General features: G+C 42.3%; 1 protein-coding gene across 1 annotated transcript in view; it reads left to right on the top strand.

The window, feature by feature from the left end:
- The window catches only part of COL11A2 (collagen type XI alpha 2 chain), a 133,561-nt gene extending 117,238 nt beyond the window's left edge, over positions 1 to 16,323 (top strand). The window contains exons 51-66 of the mRNA XM_018558117.1: positions 1,572 to 1,625; positions 2,967 to 3,020; positions 3,381 to 3,434; positions 3,685 to 3,738; positions 3,890 to 3,997; positions 6,161 to 6,214; positions 6,296 to 6,349; positions 6,487 to 6,594; positions 6,705 to 6,758; positions 8,955 to 8,990; positions 9,206 to 9,259; positions 10,629 to 10,878; positions 11,462 to 11,574; positions 12,764 to 12,832; positions 13,803 to 14,036; positions 15,749 to 16,323. Coding sequence (XP_018413619.1) covers positions 1,572 to 1,625; positions 2,967 to 3,020; positions 3,381 to 3,434; positions 3,685 to 3,738; positions 3,890 to 3,997; positions 6,161 to 6,214; positions 6,296 to 6,349; positions 6,487 to 6,594; positions 6,705 to 6,758; positions 8,955 to 8,990; positions 9,206 to 9,259; positions 10,629 to 10,878; positions 11,462 to 11,574; positions 12,764 to 12,832; positions 13,803 to 14,036; positions 15,749 to 15,895 — 1,497 coding nt within the window. The 3' untranslated portion in view covers positions 15,896 to 16,323. The remainder of the gene's footprint in view (positions 1 to 1,571; positions 1,626 to 2,966; positions 3,021 to 3,380; positions 3,435 to 3,684; positions 3,739 to 3,889; positions 3,998 to 6,160; positions 6,215 to 6,295; positions 6,350 to 6,486; positions 6,595 to 6,704; positions 6,759 to 8,954; positions 8,991 to 9,205; positions 9,260 to 10,628; positions 10,879 to 11,461; positions 11,575 to 12,763; positions 12,833 to 13,802; positions 14,037 to 15,748) is intronic.
- The last annotated feature ends 214 nt before the right edge of the window (positions 16,324 to 16,537 follow it).

Genomic DNA, 16,537 nt, shown 5'->3' with positions numbered 1-16,537 from the left:
TCTCACCAGGGGCCTGAGGGGTCTCACCAGGCTAGTAAAACCGCACATAGCCATGGTGGGACCCCATAGAGCCCTGGTGAGACCCTTCGGAGCCCTGGTGCTGGTGAGACCCCACAGAGCCCTGGTCTAACCAGGGCTCTGTGGGGTCTCAACTGGGCACTTTGGGTCTCCCCTGGGCTCTGTAGGGTCTCGCCAGCCCTGGTTAAACCCCACAGAGCCTTGGTGAGACCCAGCAAAGCCCCGGGGAGACCATATAGAGCCCTGTGGTATCTCACCAGGGCTCTTTGGGGTTTAACCAAGCTGGTGAGACCCTACAGAGCCCTGGTGAGACCCTACAGAGCCCTGGTGAGACCCTACAGAGCCCTAGTGAGACCCTACAGAGCCCTAGTGAGACCTTACAGAGCCCTGGTTTAACCAAGGATCTGTGGGGTCTCACCAGGGCTCTGAGGGGGTCTCACCAGGGCTCTCTGGTTGTCCCACCAGACTGGTTAAACCCCACAGGGCCCTGGTGAGACCCCACAGAGCCCTGGTTAAAGTAGGGCTCTGTGGGTTCTCACTATTCCTGGTTAAACCCCACAGAGCCCTGGCAAGACCCTACAGAGCCCTTGTGTTGGTGAGACCCTACAGAACCCTGGTTTAACCAGGGCTCTGTAGGGTCCCACCAGGGCTCTTTGGGGTCTCACCAGGGCTCTGTGGGGTCTAACCAGGCTGGTGAGATCCCTCGGAGCCCTGGTGAGACCCCACAGAGCCCTGGTTTAACCAGGGCTCTGTGGGGTCTCACTAGGGCTCTGAGGGGTATAATCAGGCTTGTGAGACCCTACAGAGCCCTGGTTTAACCAGGGCTCTGTGGGGGTCTCACCAGGGCTCTGAGGGGGTCTAACCAGGCTGATGAGACCCCACAGAGCCCTGGTGAGACCCTACAGAGACCTGGGTTATTCAGGGCTCTGTGGGGTCTCACCAGGGCTCTTTGGGGGTCTTACTGGGGCTCTGTGGGGTCTCCCCAGCCTGGTTAAACCCCACAGAGCCCTGGTGAGACCCCACAGGCCTGAGCGGGGCCTCATGTTTAGGTTTCGCCTAAGGCCTCGCAAACTCTAGAGCCGCCTCTGTCCATCGAGTTCAACCTATAGAGATATGAAAAAAAAGGTGTTTTAGCTTAAGCCAAGCAGTTTGGATGACCTGCACCCATGCAGACTTCTTTGGCATGTTTCATTGACTCTTATGTAGTTTTTCTATACAGTATACTAAACATATGTAAGATATCTATTTATTATTAATGAGACCCTGATAAATATTTTATTTTTACCAACAGCAAAGCCACAGTGCTTTACAACACAATTGCAAAAGAACAGAATTATATGTACATGTCCCAACTGTATTATTTTTTTTTTTGGGGGACATGAGTTTTGAAGCCTTCACGTGTGGTATTTAAGACTGTAGACTTGTTCAGCTATGCATACGTTGTAGCATATGTTTTATAATATTTATTCAGTTTACCATGGGTGTTTTATTCTAATAAATTCAGATCTCGAGATGACCTCAGATCACTTTTAACTATTTTTGTCATTATTTAGGGTCCTGTAGGTTTCCCTGGAGATCCTGGCCCCCCTGGAGAGATGGGACCTAGAGTAAGTATGGAGTCATTAAATTCAAAGTGTATATCAAATGTATTCAGTGTTGATTTTTAAGTAATGCAGATTACTTATCCGCTTATCTGCACTATTACATGATAGTTGCACTATTGACAGATATGACAAACAGGACTTTATATAACTCCAACATTAAAGTAATATCCCTAGTGATATTCAGAAAAGTACTCTAATATGCAACTTATACTACTGCCAATACTACTTTAGACAAAGGCTTAACCAACCTTTTAGTTATCGAGATGCCACACCTCTATTCCTGACAATATGGTACATTATTTGAAATATTTATATAATAATAATAGTAATTTCTCAACACTTTCTCTTTGTCACACTTTCTTTGAGGTGACAAACCACTGCCCAATTCCAAAAATGTGAGTTTTGCTCACTTTAAATATAGTTCAGGTCCTTTTTTATATAAGAAAACTATACAAGGATATTGACCTCAAGGTCTACCAATAGAATGGCAAGATTACATCAATTTTAGAAGAGGTTGGCAGCTTTTGCTGAGTCTCCGTCCACCTTAAGTGGTGCTATCACAATGAAGGCAGAGTGATGAGCAAACATTCCCTGGTTACCATTTGGTGTGTATTCCCCATGTATTCCTGTAAGGAATCTGCTACAGGCCAATGACATGGAAGGACATGCTTTAAGACTTCCATGCCACTGATGAACTCCAGTCCAGTACGGGCAATAGGAGGTTTATGTAGGTCTGGATATGGAAGTATATCTTCTTGGTGAGGTTAAAACCAGAAGTAAAGAAATGGAAAAAGGGGTTCAATAATTCCCCTCTCTACATTAAACACAATAAAAAAGTTAATGCTAAAAGGAAACCTCTACTGAGAATAATACCAATGCTTGCTTTTTTCTTCAAAGGCTAGTAGTCTTGATGTCTTTGACTTTTACTTTGAAACTCTAACCTGGAACAAGCAGGAGTGACATCAAAACTCTAAATTGCATACTTGCTTTGCGTTAGGAACTTAACAAAATATTAAAGCTATTGGATAGACTAGTTTAAACAATTAGGAGAGTTCAGCAATGGAACCCTCCATGCTGCCTTACTACAGGTTTCCTTTAAAGGATGTATATGTCTTCATTAAAGATAGATAGAAGTTGAGGGACTGAGCAACTAGAGTACCAATATAGTTCTGGGCCCTGGCGCAATAGTCTGCACCAGTAGTATTAAAGGAAGCCTCTGCCTACCACAGAAGCCTACAAGAGGTCTTATCTTACTTATGGAACACTGTTTAGTATTGTGTTACTTTTCATAGGAAAATGATATTTAGTTTTAAATGTTGACTCGCTTGTGCTTTTTCCTAACAGGGACAAGATGGCGCAAAGGGTGAAAGAGGAGAAGATGGAGAACAAGGAGAGGCGGTAAGTGACAAAGGAAATATTGGGAAGAGTAAACAAATAACATGTTGGGTACCATTTATAAAACAGAAACCCCAATCAATCAGCAAAACTAAAATTATATAAAATGTATACATTTGCTATTTAATGTATAATAAATGATTAAACTCTGCACATATGATAATGAACTGAAATATGTTGGAGACATACTGCTTGTGCAATCTCCACAGCTCATAGAGGTGATATTAATAAACTATAGAAACATATTTTATATTAAACATTTAATAAGCGATATCCATTAGACATCTATCTGTGCAATCCCTTTTATAGGTGTTTATAGTTCATGTTTTCATCATAGGAATTTTCTCTTAATTTCTTTATTAGGGATCTCCTGGTCCAACTGGTGAGAATGGACCCCCTGGACCTCTTGGCAAGAGAGTAAGTAGATATTCATCATATCTTTATACTCATATTTTCTGAACCATTTGTCCTGGTTATAGTCTTCTTCAGATCGATCACCCTAGACATTTTTATATCTTCTGGATTTTATGCAAGAATCTACCATATAAAATGTACGATAATTACAAGTACCATATACCAAAAAATACCACTTAACCTATCATTATTTTTCCTCTGATAATCTGCATTTTTTTGTGCTGTTGGGTCTCAATCTCTGCTCTTCTTTCAGGGCCCTGCTGGTCCACCTGGTCCTGAAGGACGTGGAGGGGAAAAAGGAGCTAAGGTACCATTTTTTACCATAATTTTACCTACGATAGATGATTTGTGCAAATGTGTTTATTGTATATGTTTTATTATATGTTTATTATATAAAAAAGGTATTTACTGACATCTATATAAAATTCTCATCTCTTTGTCGCAATAATTAATTCCAGGGAGAGAATGGAGCTTTGGGACCTCAAGGAAAGACAGGAGCTGTTGGACCTCAGGGAACTGCAGGAAAACAAGGTCCTGAAGGACTGAGAGGCTTGCCTGGTTCTGTGGTGAGTGAAATGCTCCATAAAATGTTGTGTGTGCAATACACATTGGTAGAACTCAAATATTGTACGGGTCACACTTACCATTTGCTAATGGAACCCCAGTCGCGCCGGGTGGATCGCATGGTTTCCCGCTGCGAATCCGCCTGCGCAACTAAAACAGCTGCGCATCATGTGTTGCAAAAAAAGGTACATGCACCTTTTTTCTGTGATTGCTGCGCGGATGTAACCCCATTGAAATGAATGGGGCTGCGCGACGATCGCTGAATACAATTATGGACTACTGCGCGGTCCCGGGATCGCACAGGTCTGCATCTGCCCTTAAGGATATTGTAAAACCAAAACATTTTCCTTACTTTTGGATATTGCTGGGAAATGTAATCTGTAATCTCATGAGATCTCAGGGAAAGGCATTTTCCTCCCCTGAGATGATGTGCATGGTCACATGTCCTAGTCATATGTGCCAGAGTCCCAGGAAGTAAAGGGAGATGGATTTACCTGCCCTTAGTAAAAATGGCCACTGTGAGAAGAATGGGGAGGAAAAGGAAAATGTATGCAAAGAATAAAAAGCCGGCAATTATCTAAGTATGTGTTTAATAGATTGTCATTACTAAACATTTCTAAAGGTGTCTTTGTTGTTATATTGAAGATCTGGGTAAAGTTCCTCTTTAAGGGAAGTCAGTATACGAGCAAAATAGTCTAGACCTACATAATTAACTAACTAAATCAGTGTCCACATTTTTTTGTGTCATGGAACCCAATTTACCATAAATTATGGTGTTTTATAACATAAAGCATACAGATTAAGGTGCAAGGAAGCTTAAATATTATAACTTGCACCTTTTGCAGCCCTTTCCATTGCTATCAATGAAAGCATATGTCCCCTGGCTCTTTTTAATGAAGTCTTCTAGTATATACCATACTAATAACACTATTTTAGAGGTAGCTAAGTAACTTATAGCTAGAAGATAAATCACGATCAGGGACCCCATGTTTTAAAGCAAACCTAAGCTAGCCAAGGTAAAAGTAATGCTGTATAGAAGACACTATGATAGTTCTAGGCCTTTCAGCACTGCCCGCTCTTGCAGTAGCCCTGTTAAAAGCCCTGGGGTAGGCAGGCATGGTGCACACCTGTACATTCCTCTCTTTATCCTTTAATCCAGTGCTTTAAACATCCACCAGACATTAGCAATGCCATGTGGGGGGAAAGGGTGGGGAGGGATTGGTAAAGTGGTGTACCAAGAACTATGAACGCACCAACTGCTTAATGTGTCGCATTAAGCAAATGAAACTCTAAGGACATGCCGGGCATAAAAAGGTTCCACGTTTTCACATTTCCCACATACGTGGTCATTCTCATGGATTGCCAAATGTTATATATATACATATAGGGAAGTAGGGTCCCAATCTCAAAATATCAACAATATATATTCTAGCGGTGGGTCTTCTATATTACATCAAATAAACACATTTCCCCATTAAAGGAGATCCCATCCTGGTGGGATCTCCTTTAATGGGGAAATGTGTTTATTTGATTGTCAAATGTTCTGGAGGTTTATCATCTAGGCCAAGGGAGCACTCATGTAAAGGACCTGTATCCCTTCATCCACTACTTTAGTTATCACATCTTCATACATGACTGCCCAAAGTGAAAAAGATGGACTATTTGGGGAAAGCAATCTGAATCACCTGGGCCCATCACTGTTTGATAGTCTGGACACACAATAACTGTTATGGTTATCTTCTGACCATAGACTTACACGATCAGGACCGACTTGACAGGACTGTTATTGGTCGTTAACTTCTATTTAGGACCAGCTTGCTGATCTCACCAATGATATTATGGTATCCCTCATTTATCAATTTATCTGCATTGCCTGGCAGTACCCAAATCAAGCTTAATTTCTTCACTAATTTCCAGCAAAGCGTTAAGCTAATTGGCTGTTTTTAGGCCTAAGCATTATTTTTTTGCAGATCCTTCAATAAATAAAAATGAACATTTGGTCAACTAAAAGCAGATGAAACATTTATTGAGCTCCTTTTTCTACTGAAGTTCAGTGTAGAACAAGAAAATCAGAAATTGCTTAGCAATAGAAAGGGGGTACAACTTATATATATGTATATATGATGCTAAACAAAAAGCTGTTCTTACATCTCCTTTCATTACAGGGTGAACAAGGCCGTCCTGGTGCAACAGGTCAAGCCGGACCACCAGGTCCAGTGGTACGTGTGTTGTATGAATTTCCATACTGTTATATTAGTATGTAATTCAGGAGACTATATTTTAAACTGGTATTTCCACAGGGACCTTCTGGGTTGCCAGGCTTGAAGGGGGATGGTGGAGCTAAAGGAGAGAAGGTAAGAACCTCATGTTATGGTGTGTATGATGATATGTAGAGTATGCTTGGAAGATGTCATGGTGCAAACATAAGTTTTTGCCACTGTTACAATTCTCTGCAGTGATCTTACCAATATATGTTCCATTCTTCCCTTAGGGTCACCCTGGACTTATCGGTCTTATTGGACCTACTGGAGAGCAAGGAGATAAAGGAGACAGAGGCCTTCCAGGGCCACATGGGTCAAATGGACAGAAAGGAGAGCCTGTGAGTAATTAATTATAATTTCAAAGGAATCTTCTGGTGTAATCATGAAGCGTTTCTTCAATGCATGCACCATTATTCTGTCTTTGACCCTGCCTCTCTTTCTTCCACAGGGTATTGCTGGTGTCACTGGTCCTATCGGTCCAGGTGGATCTGCTGGCTCTCCTGTAAGTTTGTTGGTCTAATATTGAAAAGTAATTCATATTTGTTAGAGATCGAGAATTAAAGGAGAATTATGAGGCAAGTGATTTTCACTCAGCCTCATAATCTGAGCCCACCTGTGACAATGAAACTGTCACAGGTCGGCTTAGTAGATCGGGAAGTGAGCGAACACATACCGTCGCTTGCTCACTTCTTGATCTATCCCTGCAGAGAGCCGTGACTGTCACTCACGGCTCCCTGCAGGGATTCCCCCCTCCCCTGTCCGATCCTCCAGCGCTGACTGGCGGAACGGACGGGGGAGGGGGCGGGTACAGCTGGCTTTGCCTCTAGATAGGCAGAGCCAGCTGTCACTCACGCAGGTGGGTGTATCCAGACAGCATTGTCGGGATCCGTTCCGGCGTCTCAGTATACCGCGAGCTATACTGAGCTTTGGGTGATGGGAGGACGCTAGTTTGTGTTCTCCCGTTACCCTTAGGAGACCTATGGGGAAAAGCCCTAACCCCATAGTTCTCCTTGAAGAATATTCAGAGAAAAGTAGGATTGACTTTTTCCTTAAATGTGAGTCGATATATTTGAAGAAAACCAAACAGGTTTTGTCCACTTCCAAATATCTAATCATAGACAAATGTGGAGTAATTATGGTTTCAGGAAGTAGAAGACTACAGGATACACCTAAAGATACACTTCAGACAGATATGAAAATTTCCTATTCAAACTGACTTGGCCCCTCATAATTCCATCTTTATGCACCAAGCTGTCCCAGAAACTAACTCCCTATAGTTGCTGCAACCTGAGAGGATTCTGATTTGCGAGAACCAGAATTAAAAAAGGAATCTCATAGTCCTTTCCAAATCTTGACTCACTCTAGAGCAGTGGTTCTCAACCTGTGTAACATCAGGACCCACATCTGTCCTTGGTCATTAAGTCGCGACCCAAGTCACACTGCAATGGAACGCACAGCATTAGCGTACCGCACGTTCCGGTGCGGATGTACAAACTGTGGGTGGGAGGTGCGTTTGGGGTACCATTCAAATGAATGGGAAAATGCAACACACCTCCCACACCGAAATGGACAGTAGGTGCGATTTCGTGATACAGTGCGTTAATCGCACGGGACTGTGCTATTAATGCACTGTACTGGTGTGAACGGGCCCTCAAAAACACTGACATACATACACATTCAAACCTAACCAAAAGACACAATCTCACACACTCACAGACATTCACACACACACACACACTCCGAAAACATTTTTTTTCCTTTTTTTAAGATCCACCCATTCTCCCTACCTTACGAGAACTGGAGGGGATCCTTAACCTGGGGTCCAGTGTGGGCTGCTGTGCTCTGACGGAGCTCCATCCATGTGTGCATTGCTGGTACAGCTCTCTTACGTGCCCTGTAGAGGTGTCGGGAGCCAGAATGTGATGTCACTCTGGTCCAGGCACCTCTACAGGACATGCAAGGAAACTGTAAGCAATGCATGTATGGATGGAGCTCCCTCGCGGCTATACTCCCAGCCCACCCCACCCCATCTCAAGCTAACACTTGGCACCAAACAGCTGCGTTAGGTGGAGGCTGAGGAACCTCTCACCTAGAAAAGTGGAAGGCATGCGGCTACATGGGTCTTTTGGGTCACGACCCACCAGCTGAGAACCAAGGCTCTAGAGAACATGCCACCTTTAAGAAGGTATGGTTGTTACACAGTAAGAGACAGACATGAGCAGAACAACAGTGCATAGCAAGTCTCATTGCACCAAACCCACCGTGTGCCTGCATACTAATGGATTTGTTAGCAGTCTGTTCAGACTGTTTCACTGCCTTGTGATCTGTTTCTGAATTAGCTAAGTTTAGTCACTGGACCGTTGCCCTCTATCTGACCACACCGCACTGCCATGTACACTCTGCAGCATGAGAGGGAGGTTACATAAATACAGTCATGTGACAAGAGATTACAATTGTTACCAGAAACACAGGTGAGTAGATTACTGAATATGGATGAATGAGATTTAAAAAGCATAGAATAAAGTTAAGTCGGGTGGACTTTGTGATTTAGAATGCCTCATGGGTAGGAGCTCGGTGATTGCCTTTTACTTGTTGCCTGGAAGACATAGATTGTATAGATACGTTATATTTATTTATGTATCTATTTATTTATGTCTATTACATTTACATTTTTCTTTTATGTATATTTCCTGTTTAGGGTTCTCCAGGTCCTAAGGGAGCTAAAGGAGCCACGGTAAGATGTTCCAGCCTCCAATTCATATGGATCAGATCTACATTTCATATATAACCAGCCTGTAAACACTATACTTTTCATGCTGTAATAAAGGTTACAATAGTATGCTATGTCTATGGACACCTCTTCATAATACGTATTGTGTTTTCACATTTTCTCAGTGTACCCCTATATACCAAGGTATCCTAAACTGTTTTTTTTTTTATGGCACACAGGGACAAGCTGGACCCAAGGGACAGAAGGGTATACAAGGTCCTCCTGGAGCTCCGGTAAGTGAGAGTTTGTCACATAAATGCGATTCTCCAACCTGAGAGTTATGCATGATTAATAACAACCTATATATAAGACCTAATACCACCATAAGACCTCACACCAGTAACATAAAGTACATGTATTATCGGGAGAAGGCAGACAGGAAATATCCAGAATGACAGAGACCCTCACATCGTAGTTGAGACTCTCTGTACACGTTTATAGGAGTGCAGTCTAAAAATGTTTTATGATAGCTCTTAATGTTGTTTAAATCTCTTTATATAACCTATAAAAGTGAACATTTCAGTAATTTTACAAACCTGGAGGTAAAAATTCCTGACCTGACATGTCACAATATACAGCAACATTATTATATGTTAAACAAATTGTTTTGTAAAAAGCCATCCTGGAGCTGCAGTTAGTCACTTTCCCTGGCTGAGATCATGTGATTAGTTAGCTGCAGGCAGGAGGAAGCATTTACTCAGTCTCTTCTCCAATGATCAGACTGTAGATTGTAGCTTTGTAATAAATCACAAGGAAATAGGCTGCAGCAGGTGCTGATCTGTGTCAGAGAAGTGCAAGCACACCCAAGAATTGGGTAGGCACCAGAATTCATAGAACGGTGTCATCTCTAAGCTAGCATGTTGGTCCAAAAAAGGATGGAGATCTTGGCCAGTGTGTGAAGAAAGATTACTCTGCCCTCCTGGACAGAAGAGCAGATTCAGGCATTATCAGAGGGGGTAATGTGATCTAGTCCTGTTGACTTGGGTGAAATTTGACCAGTCTGTGGCCCAGTTTTTAGTTAACTTTTGTCAAAGGAACAGGTCCAAAAAACCTTTGCCGAATAGTGACTGCAGCTAATCAGCTTCAGTTCAAGTATTCTGACAGCAACATACCCTCCACTGTCAGAATACAATAGATTGGTGTGGGTAGGGGGATTCCCATTCCACACTGTTGGCATGGATGAGGAAATCAATTTTTTTTCCATTCAGCACCACTATATGGCCAGCTATATATACCTGTACATTGCTTAGAATGCCTACACTTAACATGAAAATATATTTATGATAACAATTCAACAGAACTTGTAAAAGTGCTATTAATTCATAATTTGGCCAACCTTTTAAAGCAAATCACATTTTTGGGGAATTAAAACTATTTTAGATAAGATAACCCGAGAAGGCCTCTACTTTTACCCATTGTGTAACTCTGAAAAGTAGAAAGCAGAGCCTGCATATGTAATAAACAAATATGGCTGCCTCCATGTACATAGGTCTATGAATAATTATTAAAATGTCTTATAGAAAATGTGGTCAATATGCTTTATTGCTATGGAATACAGAGTGAATTGGATTTTATTGCTAACTGTCCCTTCCTTGTAATCAGGGCCCACCAGGGGAAGCCATCCAGCCTTTGCCCTTCCAGATGCCCAAGAAAAACAAACGTTCCATTGACGCCAGTCAGTTTATGGCAGAAGAGCCGGCCGTGGAGTATACCGATGGCATGGAGGAAATCTATGGCTCTCTTAATGCTATAAAGAAGGACATTGAGTCAATCAAGGCACCAAAGGGTACAAAGGAACACCCGGCTAGGACATGCCAGGACCTTCAACTGTCCAATCCAGATCTTCCAGATGGTGTGTAAAACCAAGGAATGGCTCCGTGAGGGCTAAACTTCTAAAAACGAAACTGCTAAAATGTTATAGGAATGTTTATGCAATCATTGACTAAGATTAAAAAAAGTCTATATACTGTATATAATGTATATATATCAGTGACGTGCGGTACCTCTTGCTCCGGGTGAGGCATTCCCCAGCCCTGCCCCCTCCGGCCAAAGTCCCGCCCCATTGGTTGAAGCCCGCCCCTGCCGTACAAAGCCCCACCCCATTGAAACTTCAGACAGAGCTTACTGTAGTCAGCAAGAGAGAAGGGAGGATGAGGGAGAAGTCACTCCTTTGACTCATTAGTTCTGTGTATTGAGCTTGGTTGAGTTATTGAGCCCTTCACTGAACTTTTTTCAGCATAGCAGATAAGGAGGTCCAGGAAGACACATGAAAAGGAGATGAGTGCTCCACCTGCTGGTTCAAAAAGAAAAAGTTAATTATTTACATGTAATATTTCTTACTTAGCCAAGCAGAATTCTGAAAGCTCTAAAACAACTAAAACGTTTCTGTATTACAAGACGTGGTGCATCATAGTTAAAACTTCCTCTTCTCCTAGGTGAATACTGGATCGATCCAAACAAGGGCTGCGCACGGGACTCCTTCAAGGTCTTCTGTAACTTCACTGCAGGGGCCGAGTCTTGCATCTTCCCCAGCAAGCGCATCGAGAAGGTAAGCAGGATGTTTTAAAAGGGAAATTATTAGGGATGCACCGATATCGGTATTTCGGTATCGAGTACCGATATTTTTTTTCCGGTACTCGCCGATACCGAATACTGAGTACCGGAAGTCCTATTCACGAAGCCAGGCGGTGTGTAATGACTCCCCACCTGGCTTCATAAATAGACGGGAAGCCGGGCGGCGTGTAAAGACTCGCCACCCCGCTTCCCGATGTTTCTTGTCACGAGGTGACGAGTAAGCATGGAGCCGGCTTTCCGGCCAATCAGGAAGCCGGGTGGCGTGTAATGACGTGGCACCCGGCTTCCTGAATGGCCGGGAAGCTGGCTCCATGCTCCCATGTCACCTCATGACGAGGGAGCATGAAGCCGGCTTCCCTGCCAATCAGAAAGCCGGGTGCCGCATCATTACACGGCGCCCGGCTTCCTGATTGGCCGGGAAGCCGGCTCCATGCTCTCTCATCACAAGTGACGACGGAGCATGGAGCCGGCCTCCCGGCCAATCAGTAAGCCGGACAGAGTGTAATGACGCGCTGCCCGGCTTCCTGATACCCGAAGTATCGGGCTAGGCATCGGAGCATTTGAGCGAGTATTGAGTACTCGCCCAAATACCCGGCATCGGCACTGATACTAGTATCGGTGCATCCCTAGAAATTATAATATATTTTCAGTCATTATGTGAGTCGTCATTGCAATGCTAGAATATTATTTTTGTGCTAGTTTCACGTTTTATATAATTTTCAATAACTTCATTATACATAGAGATTTTCTAAATACATCACTGGAGGCTGAGTAGACAGGCCACCTAAAACCTCAGGATTATTGCTTTACTGCTACTTAGAGATTATTTCAGCCACAGAGGGGCGGCATTGTTTTTAGTGAAACAGCCAATTTACAGAATTGCATTGTGAGAAGGATCAGTAAAGCACAACCATTGTACAGCATTGCAAAACAGGAAGCAGACAATGTATATGTAATGAGGAAATATGACTGTCCTTCATAGACATGTATAATTAACAAATTATACACATGAACAAGGTTTTTGAAACATTACCGTAGAAATGTTATCACCAGGCTCTTTTGCAATTAAGTCTGATAAAAATTAAAAGACTAAACATTCCATTTAATGGTGACTGCTGAGGTCAGAAACGTACAATGCTTACTAACTTTGCTTTGTCACTAAGGTGAAGATGTCTCCCTGGAGCTCTGAGAAGAAAGAGACTTGGTACAGCAAATTCAGGAGTGGTAGTAGGGTAAGAGAAAAATTATGTTTAAGAGATGCTTTTTACATTACCATTTGTAGACATGTGCATTTTACCCCTTCAGGTGTTTGAAAAGTCAATGAATACCCCAGTTATTATTTTAGGAAAGCTGTCATGTGAGCATTTTGGGTATTTTAGAAAACACAACTATATCTCTCATGAACACAAACAGGGATTCATAGGACCATTCGCCCTGCGAACATATGATCGTTGGCTGTGTACGAATAATGTCAAAAACAAATGTTCCTTTTTTGCTTTGCAAGTCAAATTTATTTTGATGTAATACTGCATTATGACCACTGGATGAGTGGACCACTGGACCACTGATGAGCATAGGAAATAATTATTTTCCAGTCCCTCAGCTTCATCTAGTGGCGATAAAGCTGTATTACATCACAATACATTCAAACTGAAATTAAAATATAATAAGGATGGTTGTTTTTGCCATTATTCCCACAAAACAAATATTTGCAGAGCGAAGGGCCCTGCAAATAGTTTATAAATAGCCCCTAGGAGTTTCTCGTAAAATTGTAATTTTTTGACAGTTTTCATTCATTATTATCATTAACTACCATTTTGAAAAATTCCTTTCATTATCTGAACTTAAAGTATACCAAACAAACCCCCCAAAAATCTAAGCTGGTAACATGCATAAGGTGCAGACATACCTTCAGCAGCCCCCTTGTCCTCTCTGCTTCACCTAACTCCTGAGCATTTCTGACCTGTAAGGCTTCATCACTTTCCGATATAGTTGAAACTTACCTACTCCCCCCCCCCTCACCCAGGCATTGTCATAGCTCAGATAGTAATAGAGAGTGATCAGGATCCCATTGTCCCATACATGTGATAAGCTCTTTGTTACAACACATCATAATTCGATTTTTTTGCTTTTGCAGAGTACATCACATTGACACTTTCTGCTGATGTTCCCTCATTGATGTTTGTTTCTCATTTCCTGCAGTTCTCTTATGTGGACCTAGACGATAACCCCATTGGAGTTGTCCAATTAACCTTCCTTCGCCTGCTAAGTGTGGGTGCTCGTCAGAACTTCACTTATCACTGCCATCGCTCTGCTGCCTGGCACCTGGCCTCGGGTGACACCTATCAAAAGGCATTGCACTTCATGGGCTCCAATGATGAGGATCTCTCCTTCCACACAAGTCCATACATCAAGGCCCTCAGAGATGGCTGTGCGGTGAGTAAAGGGGCACATACAATGTATCTACAAAAAACACATACAGTTGTTGCACAACCTTCTTGAAGTTGTGTCTATGAGTGATGGTGCAAAGGGTTAGGAGGGTGGGGATCAAAGTTATAATTAATGAGGATTTAGGGTAAATTACTCAGATGCCGATTGTTACTTTGCATGAGCACAGACTGTTTACTCCAGCACATCCTTTTCTAACTACATAAAAAAATGTTTTCAATTTTACAAAGTTGCAAGTAGAGAATTTTAGATGCAGCTGTGTCTACAGAATGGTCACGTTAGGGTTCCTTGCGCATGTAGATCTAGCTTCTTTGATAGTGAGGGAAAATGTATACTGAAGTCCAGATCAGGAGTGAGCAACCTAGAGTGGCAATGCTGCTCCTCCATAGATACAGTACATTTTGTGAGTGTTGTCAGCATAGGAAATGCATTACTGGCGGGATCACCAGATGCAAATACATGACAAAAAAAAATATGGAGCCACCACATCCTAAGCTGCAATATATAAAATCTATGTTCTCTATGTTCTTTCAACATTGAAATGGTCACAGGAGTACATTTACTAAGGAACTCTTGTGACCCAAAGTCACAGTAGTGACACCAGATAAATTTAATTCAGATAGTCATAGCAATAAGAAAGGTACTCACAAACATGATAATATAAAAGCCATAAGATGGTGGGTAAATGGCAGGTAAGTGGACATCAGCAAAACCGTTCCAATGTGCGATCATAGAGATTAACGTTGACGCGTTTTTGGGGCACACCCACTTCATCAGAACGCGTCAACGTTAATCTCTATGATCGCACATTGGAACTGTTTTGCTGATGTCCACTTGCCTGCCATTTACCCACCATCTTATGGCTTTTATCTTATCATGTTTGTGAGTACCTTTCTTATACTATGACTATCTGAATTAGATTTATCTGCACCAGGAAAGGCACCCTCTCTTTTGCTTTCTTACCAGTGGCCTACTGTCCACTACATGATGACAGCACAGAGTCGTGGAGCAGCCAGGAAGGATCCTGACAATATTGTTAGGATTTACTCCGCTGCCTGATTGACAGATGGCTCTACCACTCTAGAGCCAGAGTCAGCTGTGCCCACCCCCTCCCCTGTCTGTCCCTCCAATTAGCGCTAGAGGCACAGAGGGGAAACCCTGTGGGGAGCAATGACTGACAGTCACTGCACTTTGCTGGGAGAAAACCGCGAGCTGAGCAATAAGTGGTTACGTGATTACGTGATAAGCTGCAGTGTTTTTTTTATTCTCCCAATTCTTCTAATTTAAGGGAGACAGCTCAGTTACACTAAAATTCAATACAAGAGGGTTCAGATGGATCTGTTCATAAGAACTCACAATCTGAAAGAGAGGGGCACATGATACAAAAAGGTGATATCTGTGAGGGATGACTTGATGGAGAAAGTAAAAGAACAGCTTTTTGGTGGAAGTGGGATAGGCCTCTCTGAAGAGATGCGCTTTGAGGGATTGCCTAAAAGTGTAGGAGATAGCCAGACAGATTGGGGTACGGAGTTCCAAAGGATGACAGATGCTCAGGAGAAATCCTGGAGGTGAGCATGGGAGGAGGTAATGAAGGAGCAAGAGAGTATATACTGTATACATAATAGGGTAAAGTTAGTTGTAACATACCAAAGCATGACTGATCAAACTCTCACCATGATGCTTTCTTTCCTCCACTACAGGCAAGGAAGGGCACAGACAAGACAGTATTAGAGGTTCACACCCCTCTTGTGGATCAGCTTCCTTTGAGAGACGTTATGTTCATGGACTTTGGAGAACCCAACCAGAAATTTGGCTTTGAAGTGGGACCTGTATGTTTTCTGGGCTGAGGCAAAACAGAACTAGAGACATCCCCCCTACCTATTTGTATCCCTTTCTGAAAATAAAGAAAAGGAGAAGCCCCCTCCCATTTATTTCTGTACACCAGTATTGAAGAAGCTCAGCTGAGGAGCAGAAATAAAGCCCCTCCAACAAGGTGGATCAAGAGACCAAAAGAACCTGGTTCAACATGTGACAATGACATAAAGCTGGGTGGATCTTCTGATGACCAAAGAAAGAGTTTATCATAGACTTTTTAGCTAGAATTATTTGAGGCTTTTTTTTTTAAATAAAAGGTAAAAAAAACACCATTCCCGTGCAGAAAACATATAAAATGGTGTTAATGTCCTACCAAAATCTACATAGAGGATATTGTGAGCCACTTCTTTCACCCATACAGAGCTGTCTCTCTCTTTACATTTTCTTTAAAGCTCTTACGTCTCCAGTATTTAAAAAAAAAAAAAAAGAACACATGCAGATGCGTTACAAACAGGACTCTTATTTTTTTTTCTTCTGTGGATATAAAGATTTACATTTTATTTAAAAAATAATAAAATTTGTGATAAAGTTCCCCTTCCGCCTGGCACACAAAAAAACGTTGGAAACAAATGTCCTGAACAGATGAGAAGACGAAATTATCTGTGAACAAGATT

Source organism: Nanorana parkeri, unplaced genomic scaffold, assembly GCF_000935625.1.
Source record: "Nanorana parkeri isolate BGI_ZX_2015 unplaced genomic scaffold, ASM93562v1 scaffold321, whole genome shotgun sequence".
Taxonomy (NCBI): domain Eukaryota; kingdom Metazoa; phylum Chordata; class Amphibia; order Anura; family Dicroglossidae; genus Nanorana; species Nanorana parkeri.
Note: the sequence above shows the minus strand (reverse complement) of the source record. Positions and strands in the feature narration are given on the sequence as shown.